The 20018-nt window shown below is 48.9% G+C and overlaps 2 protein-coding genes across 3 annotated transcripts; one reads left to right on the top strand and one right to left on the bottom strand.

Annotated features, from left to right (window-relative positions):
- Nucleotides 1-374: 374 nt before the first annotated feature.
- Nucleotides 375-19913, bottom strand: LOC135823137 (thrombospondin type-1 domain-containing protein 4-like). Of its 2 annotated transcripts, XM_065335976.1 has the most exons (17): nt 19781-19913; nt 18235-18448; nt 11000-11145; nt 9742-9802; nt 9065-9146; nt 7508-7656; nt 7011-7116; nt 6545-6628; nt 5954-6147; nt 5173-5491; nt 4663-4792; nt 3965-4175; nt 3455-3619; nt 2921-3118; nt 2048-2266; nt 1507-1681; nt 375-1157 (listed from the first exon to the last, which is right to left on the bottom strand). In XM_065335976.1, coding segments are annotated over exons 1-17 (2580 nt in total). In that variant the 5' UTR covers nt 19783-19913; the 3' UTR covers nt 375-1032. The 2 variants fall into 2 exon arrangements, with proteins under 2 accessions (XP_065192048.1, XP_065192049.1); XM_065335977.1 differs by lacking the exon at nt 19781-19913 and having other exon boundaries at nt 18235-18444.
- Nucleotides 8406-9017, top strand: LOC135822947 (nematocyst expressed protein 4-like). Its single transcript, XM_065335788.1, has one exon. The coding sequence runs from the start codon at nt 8406-8408 to the stop codon at nt 9015-9017; it is 612 nt and encodes a 203-aa protein (XP_065191860.1).
- Nucleotides 19914-20018: the final 105 nt, after the last annotated feature.

The raw sequence follows: 20018 nt of genomic DNA, 5'->3' as shown, positions 1-20018 counted from the left end.
CTTTTGGTGAGTAATGACAGGAACTTTTGGTGAGTAATGACAGGAACTTTTGGTGAGTAATGATGCCATCATTACTCACCAAAAGTTCCTGTAACCATCATTGACGGTAATACATTTCTAGCACTGTGCTTGAAGGCATCATCGCGGCCGAGGAAAATGTGCATGACTTTGATGTGCGTATAACTGATACCCCATTCCTCCTGCCCCCCCCCCCCCCCGGAACCTACCCAGGAATGGGACCAGAATTCCCCTGACCTTCTTATCCCATGGAACCCCCTAAAAATAGTAGGATGTCTACAAGCATCAATGGCATCTACACGGAGCAGCACGGGAGGGGTGGGGGGTGCTGCTGGTCAATACAACACACTGTAGAGTTCGTTGCAGTCAGTTAGCATTCAATGCTTGGTCCGGCACAGGCAAAGAGTGACGGAGAAAATGCGTTATTTATAATGTGTGCTCAACTGGGCGCAGTCGCTACGATAAACGTAAACAGATATTCTTTAGAATGGGCACGGGCAGAGGTTGCCGTGGAGGATTCAAATTACACCTTTTTAACCTCAAGTAAATATCAAATGTTTGAGTCGATTGTGGAGTTTAATAATAGGATAGGACCAGAGTTGTTTGATTCAGTACTCAGTTCAGTTGTTCCAGGTGTTTTCATCAATGTAGGTTTGTAGTGTGGTGCTGTTGATGATGATGTCTTTTGTGAGAATACAAGGCAGGCCTGAGTTGGGCCAGCAGTCTCGCAGTATTAGGGCATGTCCGGCATGTTCCACGCCAGTTTGTCGAGTAGGGTCCGAGTCGGAGCGGCAGGGTGCAGCTTTGCTCGCCGTCTGGCAGTTCCTTGCTGTTAATGTTCCGCACGTGTACAGCAGCTCCACGTCCGAACATCACAAGCAATTTGCCGGCCGTTGCAATGGTGTAATCACACTTGGCTACGATGTCGTCGTGCGTGCACAGCTCTCAGAGCAAGGAAGCCATGGCCTGCTGGTGTGGACGGATCCAGGCTGGGGGGAGGGGGGAGGGCACTGTTCAAGCCACACTGCTGCATGTGGCGCAGCAGTACTGCCGAAAGTAGCTGATGTGGCAGACATGCCGCTCGTGTGCCCACAGGCATGCCGACTTGAAATTCTTGTCGTCACCCGTACATAGTTCACCTGAAAAACAAGAGCAGGAATGCAGGAAATGAGCATGATGATACGACACTCCGTATCTGTAGACACGACATGCAGACAAGTTGCAGAGAGTGCGGCTTTGTTTTTATCATGTTCGTCGTTGCTGCGTCGGCCTTGCACGTTGATGGGATTCGAAGACCCACAAAGCCAGAGATATCACCTCTGCCACTCCACAAACATCTACATTGCATGACTCATCATCCCCAATGAGGATTTTCATGAACAAGTGTGGTCCTATTTTATCCCGACAACCATCACCAACATTCAACTAATCAAACTTAAGCACATTCATTCTCACAACGTTAAAGCTTTTTCAATGACAAGCTCTCACCAGTTGAGGGTGTCTGCTCGCAAGCCCCAGGCGAGCATGTGTTCATGGTCCGGGGCTTTCGCTTGGAAGTGTCGCAGTCACTCTCCGACGTCACTCTCATCTGTTCCGTCCCCGGTTCTCGTTTTTGACACGTAACAGAACGCGTTAGTTTCCCAAAGCCACATGTTACACTACACTGTAGAGGTGATACAACGGAAAATGGCACAAAGAGAAATACAACACAAACGTTGCTAAATTTACTTTTTTTAACCTTCAAAATTATCAGTAGAGCGGTCATTTCTATTGAACATGCACTGTGAGCTGTCGTGCATGCAGCTGAGCCTGAAGAACACAGGTGATGATCTCGACAACGCAGGCTTGATTGATCCAGCCACTGCTGTTTCTGGCGTCATGCTTATGATGCAGCTAGCTTGCAGCACCGGGTTCATTGGCATACTCATACACATGTAATATCCAACACGATATCGTGTACTTTGCCTTCAATACGGCGAGAGTTTGTACAGAACCCAAAGTGCATGCACGAGCACGTGTGATGACTTACCGGAGACCATCGTCCCTTCACCCAGACACCTTCGCACTGGATGTGACGATTGCATGGCTCCATGGAGGCCGGCGGAGGACCCAGATCGCGGCTGTTGTTGCAGTAGATGGGGTCCACGGTCGTGTACTTGACGACGCCAAGCGTCAAGTTCGTCCGCCGATCTGTGGAGCAGTGAACCTCTCTCATCCGCTGGCCACGACGACCGCATTTCGATGAGCACTAGAAGATAGCAAACACAGACATATCCAACCATATTTGCTCAGCATATTAAACTTAAGATGACCATCAGTAATTGGAGTGCTCGACTTTATAGTAGAGCGAGACAGTTCAGTGTAAAGTATCATGGATGTAACACACCCTTTCACTTTGCATCGCACTTTAAGTATCTTTCTTGTGTTTTTTTGTGTGTGTAGATCCTGCCTTTCCTTTTGCGGTCATTCTACCTCGGATATGGAGTACCTCAGCTGTAGGGTACCGGTTTATACATCATTTGGAGGTACGTTATACTGAAGTGTTACTGTGTATTACCTGGGTAACTCATACCAGTTGAACATTATACAAACTAGGGAGAACAAGTAGTCAGTCCTTTGTCCATGTTTATTTGATTTTGCCTGTGTTTCACCTGATGATAAGCCATGCGGCATGAAAGTATACTAGTAAAAACTTTCAAAATGTTCAAGAGCCTGAACTGTATCCTACTTATAAGACTAAGAGTTAGTATCATTGCATTCTTGTCTCCATGGAAACTTGTAACAAGCAGAAGAGGATGACTAATAATTCAATTTGACTCAGAGTTTCATACACCAGGCGATCGTCAGACAACAGTAATGAGAACTAGCAAACTGGCAAGAACTCGGTGGGCCACTCTCTTACTTTGCTCCACTGCCCGGTATGCCACTTGTACTGGATCGGACACGTTGCGTGATCGTTACCGCAGCGCTCCATCTTCTTGAGCGGCGCCAAGTGACTGCACTGCGAGTCGTCCTTGACCCTTGGTGCTCGTCCGCGATGCGGCACCTCCATACACACCAGTTCGCGGAATCGGTACCCACTCGCACATTGGCTATTACACTGGATGAACACACAATCGAATGGAATATTGGGGACACGCGTTATGGTTAGGAGTAGTAGACATGCGGACGGTGGCTAATGCATTGACACTTGAACTCAGGGACATTCTCATGTACTAAGTAGTCATATAGAACACACATACGACACAAATGATGCTATAGGATGACTCTGGCCACACCATAGAGGTAAGAATTTGACTGACAAATGCACGGGGACCTGGCAAGAGACGCACACACTCACATACATGCACACACACGCAACCACACACATTGCCCCCCCCCCTCCACACACACACACACACACACACACACACACACACACGTGTATCACTATTACCTCGCTCCACTCTCCTCCCTGCCACTGTACACAGTCGCGGCGGCTGCAGTTCTTCATCAGGTTCGGCCTCCTCAACCTGGCACAGAATGACGAATTTACTTTCTGTGATCCCACAGCACAGTAGACACTTCTTGTCTTTGTTCCCGGACCACATGTTGCATCACACTGGAGAATCACACAGAAAAAACATCACCATCTGATTACAGACCTCTAAGCCTTGAGTCAGTGATCGGGACTTTCCCGACCGGCCTTGTGCCGCAAATAGAATACTTCACCACACTTCTTGCTGCACAATACCACGCGGAAGTTATGCGTTTTAATGCTCGGCAGCTTCGTAGCACTGATGTGGAATAGGCGATTGGACTTCTGGTATACACTCCACAGAAGATACTGACATTGTTTGCAAATCTATACATTGTTGCTGGAGGGTAATGGTGGGGGATTCAGTGATTGTGAACATAGGAGAGAAACGCATTACTGGGGGATTACAAATGACAATTGACGTATTACCTTGCTCCACCTTCCCTTGACCCACTGCGTTCTGCAAAGGTCCGGTCGACACGGTCGGATTGAGTTGGGCTCCACCTGCGTGCAGAACTTCTGACTGACTACGGAGTCGACGCCGTTCTCCAGAACTTGCCGGCACGCCACCGTGCGGGTTCTGAATCCCGTACCGTTTCTCCTGCAGCTGGACGAGCATGTCCAACCTCCAGTCACCCATCTAGAAGGCATACAGTGCATATACCACCCAGACACAAAGGCCATCAAGCAGGATTGCCACAGCAAAACTACACTAAGCTTGTCATCATGATTGTACTGTGCATATTCATGGTGTACGCTGCTTTCATTGACTTGAATTTGGGAATTTTTGAATTATCGACCTACCATGATCATAGAATATAATTACAATACAACCTGTGAAGGCGACCACTTGGATAAGGCAACCACCTGTTCCAGAGGACCGCGGCAACCAGGACCAAGGGAGGATACATGTATTTCCAGTCAAACGGCCCTGGATAAGGAGATCACTTGTACACGGGACCACATTTTGAAGGTCCCTTGAGCGTCCGCCTAAGACAGGTTCCACTGAATGCTATAGATCTTGCAACCCAGGCTAGTTACAATAGTGAGCTCAGTCTAGTTACCATGGTGACAGACTAGCAAGTGATTTATGCCAGACTGTTATGACGGCGTGCATGCACACATACCTTGCAGGGCAGCGATGTTGATTGCATGGCTCCACAATGTCGCTGGGCTTCCGTGCACTGTTGGAGCAGTAGCTGGCTGGGAACACCCTCATCTGCCTTGAGCCACAGATCACACTAGCTCTCTTGGTACCTGAGGCACGATCACAAACATCACAAACAAATGATCTTGAATCTCTGCCAACGGACATATTCTATAATTATGGTAACGAGGCTGAGTACAGTGCACCTGTGCTGCATGGACGGATCTCAAACCGAGAGAGCTACAGCGCCATGCATACATGTACAGGTACATACACTGCACAAACTGGTATACAACAGCATGCACTCTACAGTGTGCGGTTCACGATGAACAAGGCCGGCTAGGATGGGCGGTGGAGATCATTCCGGTCCTCCGTTCTTGTGCAGGACTACAACTGGCTACGAACCTGCTCTGCCACGTCTCAATTGAAAAGCAAATAATTGTAACGTTATAGCACTGTCAGCTCTGCATATGTCAGAGCATTCACTCACCTCCGCCACATGAACGTGAACAGTGCGTGAAAGGTAGGAGAATCCACGACAGCTGCTGATCCAGGCCGCCGTTCTGGGCGACGAACGGCGCGTCGTTTGGATCCAGTGAGTTCTGGTTGGCCGCCTGAAGCTGCTGCACCTGCTCATCCGGAGGTGCGTGCTCGGTGGGCGGGTTGAAGAGCGGCTGGAACACCAGCGCGGCGGTGAAGTTCTTCTCCTCCTCGGGGATGCCCTCCTCTATGCGCGGCGGTGGCTTGACGCCGCAGGCATCGCCCAGTGTGTAGTGGTACTGCAGCAGACCCAGCTCACCGAATTCATCCTGCACAGTCCAGCAAACACACAGTGAGCCACGGTTACGCCATTACAGTACAACGCTCTTTGTGTGCCGTCATACTGTTTAAACGCTTTGTGCAGACTCGCACTAACTTGGCAACATTCTCTACACACAGCACGTGTGGTCACGAATACCAGTGTAGCAGAATTATACGATATCTCAATATCCATCCTACCTCTCTTCGCTGTAAGTTTGAAAGTAGAACTTCCAGAGGCTTTGGACAGCCAGTGGACGCTCGTGTCCATAAGTTTGGTCTCGCATGCAACGTGTTCAGTCCCCATAAACCTAGCCATGTACAATATTCATTTGACTACTATACTGCCCAGGTACTAGACTAGACCATTCTTGGATGATATGATTGTAATAGATATGGTGGCATGCATGTGCCGGGAGGGGGGGGGGGGGAGGGGGGGGGTATTCGACCCAGAGTTTGCTTGTTCCACTCACGTAAACAGTAAGGTTCTCCGTCAGCGGACCCTGGATGGATATCTGATCAAAGTAGGCCTCTCCGATGCTGAAGGCGCTGGAGATGGAGCGCTGCGACTTGCTGAAGACAATCGGCATGCCAGCCAGCGTGTGCGTGACTTGCCTATCGCCACTGAAGTCAAGCTCAACAGTATGATTATCACGAGTCCATACCACTGTAGCAGGATGACACACAACACCGGGTAAGTATTTCAGCACAATGAAACACCTTATCTGTTTGAGGGCTCATGACAATCAACGCCCCAAGGCTCAATCTTGGTTGGTTCTTTTCAAATAGCATACATTTCGTAGCCGTGATTGTGTGATTGTCCATAGCAGAGAGCATTGTGATGCTCAAGTGGAAAGCGCCATGGCATTGGATAAATATAGCAACTCATTGAACCGTCTTGAGCTCTGGGGTATATATTTAGTTCAGTTTGTGCTGTTCTGTGCATTCCAAAGCATCCCCGGGCAATGCAAACAGATGTGAAGGTGATATGTCTGGCAGGGTACAGGCACCACCTAGCCAACCAGCTCCCCACCACCCCCTCCATCACAATCATACTCACTCACATAAGTTTCCTATGGCCTGCTTGGCCACGTGTATGATGATATTGGACGCACACTGTGGAATGCTGAGGGCAATCTGGCCTGGCTCTACGGGCACACACAGCAGTTTAGAACACAGGAACGAAAGCATCAAAACACGAGCAATCCATCAACAAAGCTGTTGGAAAAACGACTCCATACAAGCAAGGTTATGCAAAGTGTGGTGCCCATACATTGAGTTGTAATTTATGTACTCCTTAGGTGTACCTAACTTAAACGGTGTGTTACTTTGGCGAGACGATGTTTTGTTTTGTTGTGGTTTTTTTGCTAACGTCAGTACTTTGAAAGGGTAGCCCGGTTGCCCTCTGTTTTGTGCTGTGTCTAGCTACTTCAAAAGGCAATACCTCAGTGGTAGAAAGGGCGACGGTCTTGCAATGGTAGAATGGGGTAGCGATCTTGCGCATCTCTCAAACTCACTATCACTACTTACCTGTAGTCGGCTGAGTCTGGCCGCACAGAACCGTGCACAGGTTGGAGTTGTTGGATCCCAGGCAGCCATGCAGGATCTCGCTGCGATTAAAACTGCAGTTGGCGCTCTGTAATGCAGAGGTGCATGCAGCAGTGTGTTACATCATTAGATTGCCTAAATGATAAAACGACGGCATTCGTTCGATTGGCTTCCAACGGACGTATGCAATCCGTGCTCTGATTCTATGTTGCATTCGAATCAGCAAAAATGCCCCAAAATTCCGTGCATCAACACAGTGCGTCCTCCACCTTGTAACATGCTGTCAACCAATACATATATACAACTGTGTGTGTACTGGGAGGCAAGGATAGGAGACAAGCACTCGTCAAGTTATGGATTGTTTGGTTTCTACACTCTTTCAAGAGCGGGTAAGGGCAGAGCTCCGTCCGCGGAATTTCACTAGCCGGCAATCACGCAGAAAAGACAAGACTCCACCAAATCCGAGCACTGCTGCTTACCTTGCACTGTCCGTTGAGACACTGTCGGTCGGGTGCGCACTGCACTCCGTCCACCACCATCTCCAGCATGCGTATAAACGTACCCGGCTCTGTACTGTTGCCGCCGCGATGCTCCTCGTGACATTCCAACTGGCCGCAGTGAGAGTATTCTGAGCAATAATAGCAGCACAGGTCCAATGCCAAACGCTATGAAATCACTGTTAGGCAAATGTTTGCTTCATGCAGAGAATCCTCATTGCATTAGCCCCCCCCCCCCCCTCCTTCCCTCCGAATTGCACTGGCTTCAACCGCCATGTATGTCGTTTGTATTTCCAGCCTGGCACTAGTAGATAATTCGTAACCTTCACCACCACCCGCACCACCAGCACCACCACATTACATTCCCGACAACACTTCTTGCATACACCACAACCACCGTCTCCAACGTGATAGATACTAGGTGCAATATCAGCAATATCAGCATTATCAGCAATATCAGCATTATCAGCATTATCAGCAATATCAGCATTATCAGCAGTGAGTGACTCTGAATCAGTATGATGTACTAGGAGTAAGACCAAAGTCCCCCCCCCTCCCCACCCAAAGCCTTCTCATTATAAAGATGCATCTTGAGATGTGTGTCATTAGCCGGGTTTATTCCTATCCATGCCCTATCCATGCCCTATCCATGCCTGCATGCCATGCCCTATCCATGCCCTATCCATGCCCTATCCATGCCCTATCCATGCCCTATCCATGCCCTATCCATGCCCTATCCATGCCCTATCCATGCCTGCATGCCATGCCCTATCCATGCCCTATCCATGCCCTATCCATGCCCTATCCATGCCTGCATGCCATGCCCTATCCATGCCCTATCCATGCCCTATCCATGCCATGCCCTATCCATGCCCTATCCATGCCCTATCCATGCCCTATCCATGCCCTATCCATGCCCTATCCATGCCCTATCCATGCCCTATCCATGCCCTATCCATGCCCTATCCATGCCCTATCCATGCCCTATCCATGCCCTATCCATGCCCTATCCATGCCCTATCCATGCCTGCATGCCATGCCCTATCCATGCCCTATCCATGCCCTATCCATGCCATGCCCTATCCATGCCCTATCCATGCCCTATCCATGCCCTATCCATGCCCTATCCATGCCCTATCCATGCCCTATCCGTGCCCTATCCATGCCCTATCCATGCCCTATCCATGCCCTATCCATGCCCTATCCATGCCCTATCCATGCCCTATCCATGCCCTATCCATGCCCTATCCATGCCCTATCCATGCCTGCATGCCATGCCCTATCCATGCCCTATCCATGCCCTATCCATGCCCTATCCATGCCCTATCCATGCCCTATCCATGCCCTATCCATGCCCTATCCATGCCCTATCCATGCCCTATCCATGCCCTATCCATGCCCTATCCATGCCTGCATGCCATGCCATCTAGACATACAGCCTGGAATGTGTGCATCGTTATCGATCTCGCCCCACTCTCCCCTGGCTACGTGACACAAGACAGCTACACATACATGTGTGGCAGCGACAGCGTCACGTACCGTCAGATGTTGCTGGGTAGTAGCGTATCGTTTCCGTGTTGTGGTCCCGACACTGCTCCGCGATTCTTGACCTAAGGCATCTCTACATAAACAAGTATACAGATATGCAGGTCGTTAACACAACCTTCCACATTATCAAATCTATTACGTATTGTGTAGCGTTCAAAAGAGAAGATTCGGCAGTTCAACATATTTGCCAACACAGAGTGGCCTTTAGACGAAAGCTGGGGGACTGACTCGATCATCACACTACCGTGACACGCTCTATTCAATTAAGTCTGCTGGTTCTGTGGTCAGCACGTTAAAATGATATCAAATGTGTCAAGACAAACAGCAATGCACTGGAGAAATGGACTGTTAATGACAAGTCTCAGTGCATCATATGTATGTGTGTGTGTACGTGTGTATTTGTGTACGTGTGTGTACGTGTGTGTACGTGTGTGTGTGGGGGGGGGGGGGCATTTCAACATGCATTCCTCAAAGGTGACGCTGGTGACACAACTCCATGCCTATTGATAGTGGCACAATTGAATTAGACATGATTCAAATGTCATGTCCATTACACGAAGTGTTTACATGCAATCACACAAACAGCACTAGCAATGTAGATGTGATGAACAGCGGAGGTAACGTCATTAAGTTGAGCAATGGCGTTCAGCTGAGCTACATAAACGCACCTTATTGAATAAGCAGAGCTCATAAGCTATGGATGACCCTTCACACATTGCACCTTCTTCACTACGGACAGAGTCAAAGAGATGCACAGACATATAACATGATGTATAGAGGATACCGTATTTCCCAAGGCTGAGTCAAGCAGCCACTACACACATTCAACAAACCAATTACTAAACTGTTTGTACACGTTAGAAAGTGTAGTGCATATATCATGTGCTCTGAACGGACATCGGCATGAGCGCCTTTCCCTTAGTTCTATCTGATATGATATCTTGCCCTTCCCCCTTCCTCCCTTCCCAGCACACGTGCAGTAGAACAATTAGCCTAGAGCAAATCACATCAGTGGCTACAATCACTCCTTTTGAAGTTGGCGCTACAATGACGATGATGCCGGAAGAATGAAACCAGCACTCCTCATATTTCCCTTGGTTGATATAAGGAGACTTGCAGCCATTTCCTCACAGAAATCAGCTTGGAGAATGGTTCATTGAGTCCATTTTCCTAGGCCCATTTCATACACTAGTGCAATACAGGGCCTGCAGTTCAAGGTATCCTTTCAGTTGTACCTGGCAACGTATGGAGGTGATAGGAAAGATACCTGGTGAAACCGCTCACAGTGGGTGGCTCCTGTAGTTCTGTTAGCATGTCATAAAATGACATGCGTGTACACCTCATAATAATGGTATGACTCCAAGGGGCTTCATCAAGTGATTTAGGTGGACCTCAGTGTTCGGAGAGAATGGCTCGACAACTTGATGAGGTGGTGGGGAGTCAGTTTTCAGATTGCATAGGGGCCTTAGCATGCCCGACTTGCTGCTGTCATTGCAGACAAAGTACATGTACAGGCTGACAACACTAAGTCGTTCGGGTAAACTCGTCATCACTTCCACAACTAGGCAGTGGCGCCAGCTGCCATGGAATGTCGTGTATCATGTTTTTACAACACGTTTACATAATGGAATTATCCCGTGAGTGCTTCGTGTACAAAATCAAATTTCGAGTGCCTCTGTCACGGTGTTCCATGACTGCCTGTGACCTCATAGTCAACTCTAACAAACACTTTTAATGGGACAGAAATATGCACATAAAACGTGCCTTCGGATATTCGTCCTATAAATTTCTTCTTCTATTGTCTGAGAGTGGTGCAGCAAATTGGCAACGTGTTTGTACACAATATTGAACGGAAATGCAAGGGGTTCCTGAGACAGTCCTTAGCAGCTCGAATTTCATCATGCAAGTTGAGTTTTTGCAGCGTACCTGGTCTCCGAATGGCAGAGGCGCTTGCGGTTTCGTACGCTTTGCTCACATGGGCTGCCCAGACATGAACTCCACTGTCCCCATTGCGTCCAGTGCGAGAGAGAATAGTCGTCCACTGGCGTGTTCTCCCAGTTGGATACCAGGGTCTGCACCACAGAGGATGGCAGGGCAACAGACAAAAATAATGATGTAATGATGATGTAATCGTATGGGCAAGTGATCAGTGACTTAGGCATCCCCCCCCCCCCCCCTCCCCTACCCAAAGGTGAGGTAAGCAGAGCTTTCATCTTAGGCTGTGCTGTGGTGCACGTATTTTGAGTCTTTGACCCAGATCAGAAACATGAGAAGCATCAACACACTTGAAGTCGAAGCATTTTTTCATTTGCTACTGCTTGCACATAGAGAACGTAACTCAATTACACGTCCCAGCATCTCCTGCTTATGGTTAAACCATGACCAGTCCTTGTGGCAGATTGTGTTGCTGGCTCTTTCCGTCCTAATTGAAGACAAATAGACTCATTTCCATTCTGTCACCTGATGCTTATTCTCCTGACAGTCATCTTAGTGCTGCAGTTATGAACAGCAGCAGTAAGCGCTCAGTGTGATTCATCCGTGACAGTTCCAGAGTTCTCCAGATGCTAATCAGTTTAGCATGCAGGAGCATGCATGGACTCTCACTGGCCCCGAAGGCAGCATGTACTGCAAATCACGGCCTTGGGTGCAGGAAACTGTGCTGAAGTGACAGGTACACGCAATTTGATTATCTATTTTCCTTCTTATTCGGTTTGTTGAGCAGATTGTTGGGACGATACTAAGAACTAACTTTTGAGACAAGGATGCACCGCCATTCGCAAAACTGGGCATAGAACGGCCTTGTAACTGGGCTGTGCACAGCATGGGTGACGTTTGTAAGGCCTCTACTAGCAAGCAGGGTGCAATCTGACAGAATCTGAAATAGTCACACCAGACAGAGCCTGCGTAGCTAATCGCGTTGCTCGGGTTTCGCCCAGCCTTTGCAGCTTTAGAATAGCACGCGCATCCAGTTTCCCACGTTGCGGAGAAGGACTTTCTCATGTAGAGCCACTGTCAGGGTTCAATCATCGCGTAACTGAATTTATTGAGATGACATCCTGGACACACTGAGCTGCTGGGGAGAAGCCATGGGGAGCCAGGAGATACGGTGGGTACTAACTGCCTGGCAGCTTGGGAGTGTGCGCCGGGTGGGTTCAGTGCTCACCGTACCAGGACGTGAAGAAATACAGTGCTTAGTTGAAACAGATCATCTCTCTGTGCACACCGGGGCCGGATGCACATGTCACAGAGTTACTTGGTGGTCTGGTCTTGGGCAGGATCATGATGCAGCCTCACATCCTGACTGAGCACAGCCGCACCTACTCACACACACACACACATACCAGTGCCTACATACCAGTACCATGAGCACTTAATAGTCTTTGCCCTTGGTGTTCTATTGCCGGCAGTGTGCTGCACGGTACATGCACTTCCATGTTAGGAAGGTCCATGGCCCGTCGGGCACAGGGGTGCATTGACAGATGCCGGGCAATGCAATGCCAGTCCAGTGACTGTAGTGGGACCAGCTGTACAGAATTCTAGTAGTGCTGGACAATGCAGGCACAGTCCTGTAATGCCTGCCTGCAAGAGTCTCTTACTCTTGCTCTTAGTGAAGTACAATGTCGCTGACAGGTTAGAAACAAGAGCTGACGACACTGATCCTGTAGCTAAGCCAACAGCACAGCCTTTCAAAAGTAACCGTACTCTTACGCCACAGACAGTTGGGAGCCGGAATATTGGGAAAGCAACCATGCTGTACCAAAGCTCGGACATTTTGTGGATTGTACAATGTAATCCCCTGATCACACAGCCCATACACAGATAAACTGGGAAGACAGAACGAACTTTGTTATGTTGTTGCTGTCAGATTGCTACCAGTATGTTCTATAATCCAGTAGGAGAGTGATACAATTCGCTTGATGTAGTAGTACTTTCTCCTTGGCAAGTTTTAACAATAAGAGAGAGAGAGAGAGTTGGTGATATATAGATAGATAGATGCGTTAGTTCCTCTACACATGGTGTCAGCTCTTCAGTCCACACTATCCAACACCCAATGGCAGAAGACTGTGTGACAACTCATAGTCACAGCATTGCAGGGTACTAGTAGGAGTAGAGTACAGCCCTGCACTAGCTGGCTGTAGTTACTGACAGTAGCCAGGAAGCTGGCTGCTGTTGTCATAGTGTTGAGGGAGCCCAGTACTAGGGTAGAGTATAGTAGAGGACCCAAGTGCCCATTAATATCTTTAAGCAGTCCAGCTCATCCACAAGGAGGCACTTAGATATAATAGACCATTGGGGTGGAGAGCATCATTGATATCAAGCCTTGGCATGATGGCCATTCTGTGGTCTCCACTACGGTAGGCACTCTCTGCTAACAGCTATGCATATCCTACACCACACTACTACAGATATCCCCACCAAACGGCAACTGCAAGAAGTCAGCATGGATAATGCCTGGGGAGGTGCTGCAATATACTGGAGAAAATGAACCAAAATACCCCTAGACTCAAAGCCATATCTATGGCGGCGCACTCTAGAGACAACAGAGGTGTCTATTTTCGACCTGGATCTAAAAATCTTCCTGTCACTACTCTTGCCTTCATTCCCCCCAGGGCAACCGTGCGGGTTATTGCTGATGTTGTGCCCATTGCGGCGCCATGCAACAAGGGATAGCCTTCCTGACATGGGGCGCATGCCACAGTAGGCTGTATTGTATTTTTTGTTGACAATACAAACACACACATTCACGTGCACACACACACACACAAAAGCCTTTTGATCGTAACAAAAGTGACACAGAGACAATCGAGGGACAATCGGCTGAAGAAGTCTACTCAGTTGGATATTTCTCTGGAGACCCCTGGGGTGTCTAGGAGTGTCTTCAGGGGAGACCAAGGGAGAAACGTGGCACCACAAACTCTCCAGATCTCCTTGCAGAGCAATTCCCAAGCCAGCCATGTCCAATCAAACGTCTCTGTAGTGTCAATGCCCTGTAAGTAACTCAAATTACCTGGCCCACACCCTATGAGTACGAGGCTAAGTATCACACATGAAAGAAAATCCACTGCTGCGAGGAGACACTGTTGTCATCACCACAATACTTCAAAGAAAAAAGGGCCCGAGATTGTTCAACTGTGCTTCCTTCCACGGGCAGTGAATACCCTAAGTCTGTAGCTGGCAGAGTGCGACCCTTGCTGAAATGAATGCCAGTCACTGTGTCATGTTCTAAGCATACTTGCGCAATTACGCTTGTCATGGCTGGGGCAGCTCAAATATTAATTATTTGCCAAAAGACGACTGCAGCCAGCACCTGGACGATCATTGAATTAGGATTACCACATCAAGATGCCTGCTGCTTGCAACACGACTGAGCTGTGTATGTAAACACACCTACGTCTGTGTGGCTATGATGTATCTATGGAAAACATCACCTTTCGTCCCACAGTGCTAGGTGTGGCCCAGGAGACTGATTGATTTTAGTCAGGTCAACACTGAGAGTGGGAATACGCAAACAAGATTTATCCTGTGCACACTGCTGCGTGGCATCCTGCACATAGACTGATCCTGCTCACAAACCCAGATACTAGAGTTCTGTAGCTAGGTCGGAGCATAGCAGATTTGTGCCACTGGCAGTCAGGGGAATTGAATGTAGAAGTCCAGGATTGACGCGCCCGGTGACCTAAGCTGCAAGCAGGATGCCTGTCACTCTGCTGCTTGCTGCTGCCCGGAACCCACTGACTCACCACATGGGCATGCACATGGTCCTGATCTTGCCATTATGCCACCATATGTAGGCAAACCCAATCAAGGCAACTCGGCTGAAGGAGACCAGCAACCTGAATAACCCAAGTCCTTACTATACTTAGCTCAAGTGCCGGAGCACTTGCCCAGCAGGATGCCTATACTGTGTACAATACAGGCTGTGGACTGGGAGTGTCTTAGCTAGCCGCATGTGATATTGCTGCTGCTGCTGCTGCTGATGCACCCATTCCACTCAGTTCAACAAATCACACCTCTGGACCACATTTCACCACCATCAAAGGCATCATGTCAGAAACATCATGCTGGTGGCTCCCAAAAGCAATGAGGGCTGTAATGTACTAGTATAATTATGTAGATGTGCTATCAGGTTTGCTTACATCACTGGCAACACACTGCTGGTATGAACAATGCCCTTTTAGGAATAAACTGTGGCATTCATGTATTTAATTCAAGTAATAGATCTGGGGTCAGGCCACTGTTCTCCCATAAACGTCATGCCTGCAAGAAGTCTCTCAGCCTTGAGCTAGTCAATGGACACACTGCGGGCTCAGTATTATCCCATCCCGTAAACTCTCAGGCTCAGTAATATCCCCTTCCCATAAACAGTGACTTCAGCACATCAATCATGTCATTGCTCTGTGGGTACACACAGGGGGAGAACATGCCCAAAGCCCTGGTGACACCAGCGCAAGTACAGCGCCACGGGCATAGCAGCAATAGGCTCAGGGAGGGTGCAAGAGAAGCCAGTGTGCCTGTCCTGCACTGCATGGGAGGAGAATCAAGACAATCTAAGCAGGAATGGCATTCATTTCCTGGGCAGAGTTGACGGATTGGAGTGGGTGCACTTCCAGCCACTTGAGCTGGAGTGCTGAACTGCTAGGCCAATGTTGGAGCCTGGTTAGGGGGGCCCCATGGAAGAAACAACAAAAAGCTCTCATCTTCTTTGCATAACAGAAGGGAATGTGCAGCTCCCAGTGATGCTACTTGTTGATCCACAATACATAGCTTCTTCAATGGCATCCATACTAGATGATTGAGTGGATTTGTGGTCGTCCAATTACATGAACTTTCACATTATTGCTGCCCAGCACTCCCTGCACCCAGTGGGAGACATTTAATGCTGATGTGCTGATTTCTGCACAGTAAAGAATGCTTCACAAGTTAGGCCACGTTTCAATACTCTATCACCGTAAAGTAACTAATGAAGGGAAAATTTCATTTGCATGCCGGGCATGTCCAGCTACTCTGAGCCAAGAGCTGGGAAATGGAATATCCCTGAACTCAACTCCCAACTGTCTTACTTCCTTCTATCTCTCCCTTTGGTGCACCAAAGTGCTGGGATGCCATGTGGGATAGAAGGGCATGACGTGTGTTCTGCCCCTGGCAGTGTGGTGGCTTAGCCGCGGCATTCCACAGCCACAAGGATGGGTCACAGCATGAAAACAAACTGGAAAATATTGCGAAAAGTGTCGGCCATCTCCCAAGAGTGACTGAAGTGACACCACAAATGCCCCACGGCTGAGCATGTCAGCCACACTGTTGTTTTTGGTGCTTGAATGAGCATTTCGCTTCGCCATACCACACTGACACAAATAGGCGCCGCAAAGGGAGTCAGCTGCTTCCTGACGATTGCCCGCCCAAGATATCCTTTTGTTTGGGTTCTCCCGAAGCCGCCAGCAAGGAACCTGAGGAAGTCTAACTTCAGGATGAGCGATATCCGGGATCGGTCTCAGGTTCTCCTACCCAAGGCATGGAAACTAGAAACACTGATATCCAACAAGAGGAACGGCTCAGGTAAACTAAGCGGGCAAGAGGTTATGAGGCCTAAACACCGGCCACACGTGCTTCCTCTCTTCAGCCCCTACTCTGACAAGTTTCACGCGGCTAGAAGCAGTGGATGCACTCACGTGCATGATCATATCAGTGCGCCAAATACACCATTGGGCACGAAATAATTCAGTAGGCGCTAGGCAGGGAAAGCTTAGCCAGGAGTACTCTGACATGACAGTGATCAGTGGTCACCAGGTACCAGCCACCTCAGATTCAGACTGTAACCATCAGCCCACAAATGAATAGGTCTCTTTACGCACAGGTGACCCATTTCCCATGGCTCCTGCCCACATACACACACACACACACACACACACACACACACACACACACACACACACACACACACACACATATGCATGCACACACACACACACACATACAGACACACTTAACTAAATTCACAAGCCCTTCAACGGCCAACTTGACTAAATTAGATCCATTCTGATTAGTTTCCAGCAGGGCCCTGGCAGGTTTCTAATGGGTGACCCGGCCAAAACAACTCCTAAGATATTCACACCTTGTAAACACATGGTCTGACAAGTCGTAATCACCCGCTCAGCAATACTTGTGACCATTTGTGGGGTATGGACAACTTGCTGCACAGGGCAAGCTATTATTGTTGTTTCTCTGTGAACTACGCACCCCTTGTCCAACAGGTCAGTCATCTGCTCTCAAGCCACTATACCAGGCTTTCAGCGGGCACACGCCTTCTCTTCCGTTTCTTGTACCTTTCATTACACGTAGTACACGATGATGACGATCAGCAACTGCTTCCTACAAGTTCTGGTTAAAAATTACTCTGACAGCCATACACACGCGGCCTTTCTGTGTTAGGAGACCACCCAGGACACTCTTTCTCTCTGCAATCCTTACGGAACTTTACCATGGCGTAAAACATGGTATTTTGACACGGCAATGCCACAGCTTCGGATCAGGTCAGGTCGCCATCTGGTGTGAACTATTCCTGGGATTGTTTTGCTGCCAACGTGGGCCACTCAGAGCATGCCTGGCGCAAACCTCTAGACGATTTTTCAAAGACAGATTGCATGGCGGACCAGCAAAGCATGCCATCCATAGTCAGCAGCACTACAGAGTACATTGTTACAATATTACTATATTAGCTAGCATGGCCAGTTCGCCATAGCAGACGTCACGCACATTCTTTTCATGCTGTCGCCCTTATCGCCCCCCTGTCTTACGCTCTGCGCTTTCGTCTCAGTGTGACACGCTCAAAAGAATTCCGACCTTGTGGCAGCAGGTCAAAACGCAGCGAAACAATGACGTCTCTCGCTCCAGGTTGCACGACATACTCTGATGTCTGAAGAACTCCATATCGCAGTCATTCGAGTGGAAGCGGGAGATGGACATAAAATAAGCGAAGTCAGCAACATTCCGATAGTCATTTCTCCTATGGTGCTTATTGCAGACGAATAGGGAATTGAAGCATTCTGAAGTTTTGCGGGGACTGAACAAACATTGTATTTTTGTTTGGGGACTTAGGTACAACGAAACAATCTTTATAGTTTAGATTCAGTTCTTCAATGAATGGAACATTCTTATATTCTTACCGTGCCTCCGATTACAGTTTGCGCTCTTGTGAGGACGCTTGCGGCCAGGAGGAAGATGGAGAACCGACAGAAGTTCGTCGACAAACTCTCCACTGTTGAGGAACGCAGGTGCGTCGCTCCGGGAATCAGCTGAGCGCCCATTGCCTTTCGTCTTCTTCTTCTTTCCGCTTGTTGCTGCTCCGTACTGCGGTCAGACTGCTCACCTCTCATCGTCCTGTGTTCCGTGAGAGAAGGGGAGCAGACAGCAATCACAGAACAACGGCGAGGAATGAAAAATGCAAAAAGGACAATGGAGTGCAAAGGTGCGTTCGCTTCCTCGCCAAGATTTTGTTGAACCCTGCCCTTACCGCAGTACCAGTGATTTCGTATTCGTTACGAGCCATACACTACACGTATATTTTACGTGGTTTACATGATTGTGGGCTCAGAAACCACTGTTCAGTTTGATTACGTTCAGCAAGAGCCCAGGCCAAGCCACAGGTCACGTCTGCGGCCTGACCAAGCGAGAACCGTGCATCTTGAGCACCTTCTGCTGCCTCGGTACTAGACATGGCTTTGTCGCGTACATCTGCAAAAGGTGAAACATTTGCTTTCATTCATTAGGCCAAATGCTAGCTGTTGCGCATGGAACGCGCTGAAGACTACCCTGATCCCCTTTTTGCCTTACCTGTCCGAGTGTACAGCCGTATCGGTGTTCGTCAAATGCTGTGACGAAACCTTTCAATTCCACGCACGCCTCTGCTGCTACTTGCGATATATTGGTGGCTATTCTTCCCCGCAACGATTCTATAATTTGGTTGTCAGCAACCAGGCTGTGGACTATAGATGTTTAGGATGTTGAGGTAACTAAGACAAGACACGAATCCAGTCCCGCCTCGACCGTTTTATGCTCTCGCCTCTTGTTGGCATACGGCCCGAGCCACAGGCAGTGGGCGGGTGTTGCTGCACGTGGTAGTGTCGGGTCACTTCGCTTCCCCAGCCGTCTGTGATGGAAGAAGGGCTCGGGGTAGAACTGTGCACCGCGTCTACCCGCTCGCCTGAAGCAGAGACTTCGCTTTCAGGACCTGGTTCGGCCGCTGCAGAACAGCAGAGCTCAGTTGGACACACCACGATCAGATGGAGAAGCGGTTGAACGCCTGTGCGGATTCTGAGCTCATCATAAACGCTGGCTGCCGGAAGGTTGGCGTGCTGCAGTGTAAACCCACCTATCGATAACCACCGACGAATACGACGCGCACAGTTTAGAGGTCTACGGCTATGCCACCCGGGCACAGAGATCACGTCAGGCGCTAGGCTAGCTTGGATCGAGTGCAGTGCGGCTCTCACCGCTTTACGGCTAACGTCTTTCTCGATCCGCTCTAAAATAGTCACCGGAATTGTGAACCACTTCAGACGGCGCCGCCACTAAACTCGGCCTCTCAGTGAAGCAATGCTCTTAGCCCGTTCTAGAGCCCATTTCCAGTCATTTACATCCAAACAATATAACCAGTGTTTATAGTCCTATCTACGTACATCATGTATGATGATTCAATTCAAAAATGCTTACATGCACGAGAACGGACGGTCCGGAGATTCGGGAGAGCGCCAGTGCAGTGGGCTCTTTGACTAAGAGTAAGACTAAGAGATGCCCAGACCTGCTGTGAGTCCACAGACTCTGTGGCGTAAGACGCTGCTGTTGACTGTTGCTTCCACGTTGCGCCTTGCTTGTTGACGGTCGTGTCTGACTGCCCTCTGCACCAGTTGCCAGCTTGGTCTAATAAACGGGAATAACAGCTAATTGTCGC

The sequence above is a fragment of the Sycon ciliatum genome, chromosome 8 (assembly GCF_964019385.1).
Source record: "Sycon ciliatum chromosome 8, ocSycCili1.1, whole genome shotgun sequence".
NCBI lineage: Eukaryota > Metazoa > Porifera > Calcarea > Leucosolenida > Sycettidae > Sycon > Sycon ciliatum.
Note: the sequence above shows the minus strand (reverse complement) of the source record. Positions and strands in the feature narration are given on the sequence as shown.

Excerpts from the sequence above, each read along its gene's own strand:
- LOC135823137 (XM_065335976.1), bottom strand. Across the intron at positions 4,176-4,662 it reads CAACATCGCTGCCCTGCAAG|ATGGGTGACTGGAGGTTGGA; the intron begins GTATGTGTGCAT and ends TATGCCTTCTAG. Across the intron at positions 1,158-1,506 it reads CGAGCAGACACCCTCAACTG|GTGAACTATGTACGGGTGAC; the intron begins GTGAGAGCTTGT and ends CTTGTTTTTCAG.
- LOC135822947 (XM_065335788.1), top strand. The coding sequence starts at position 8,406 with ATGCCCTATCCATGCCCTATCCATGCCCTATCCATGCCCTATCCATGC.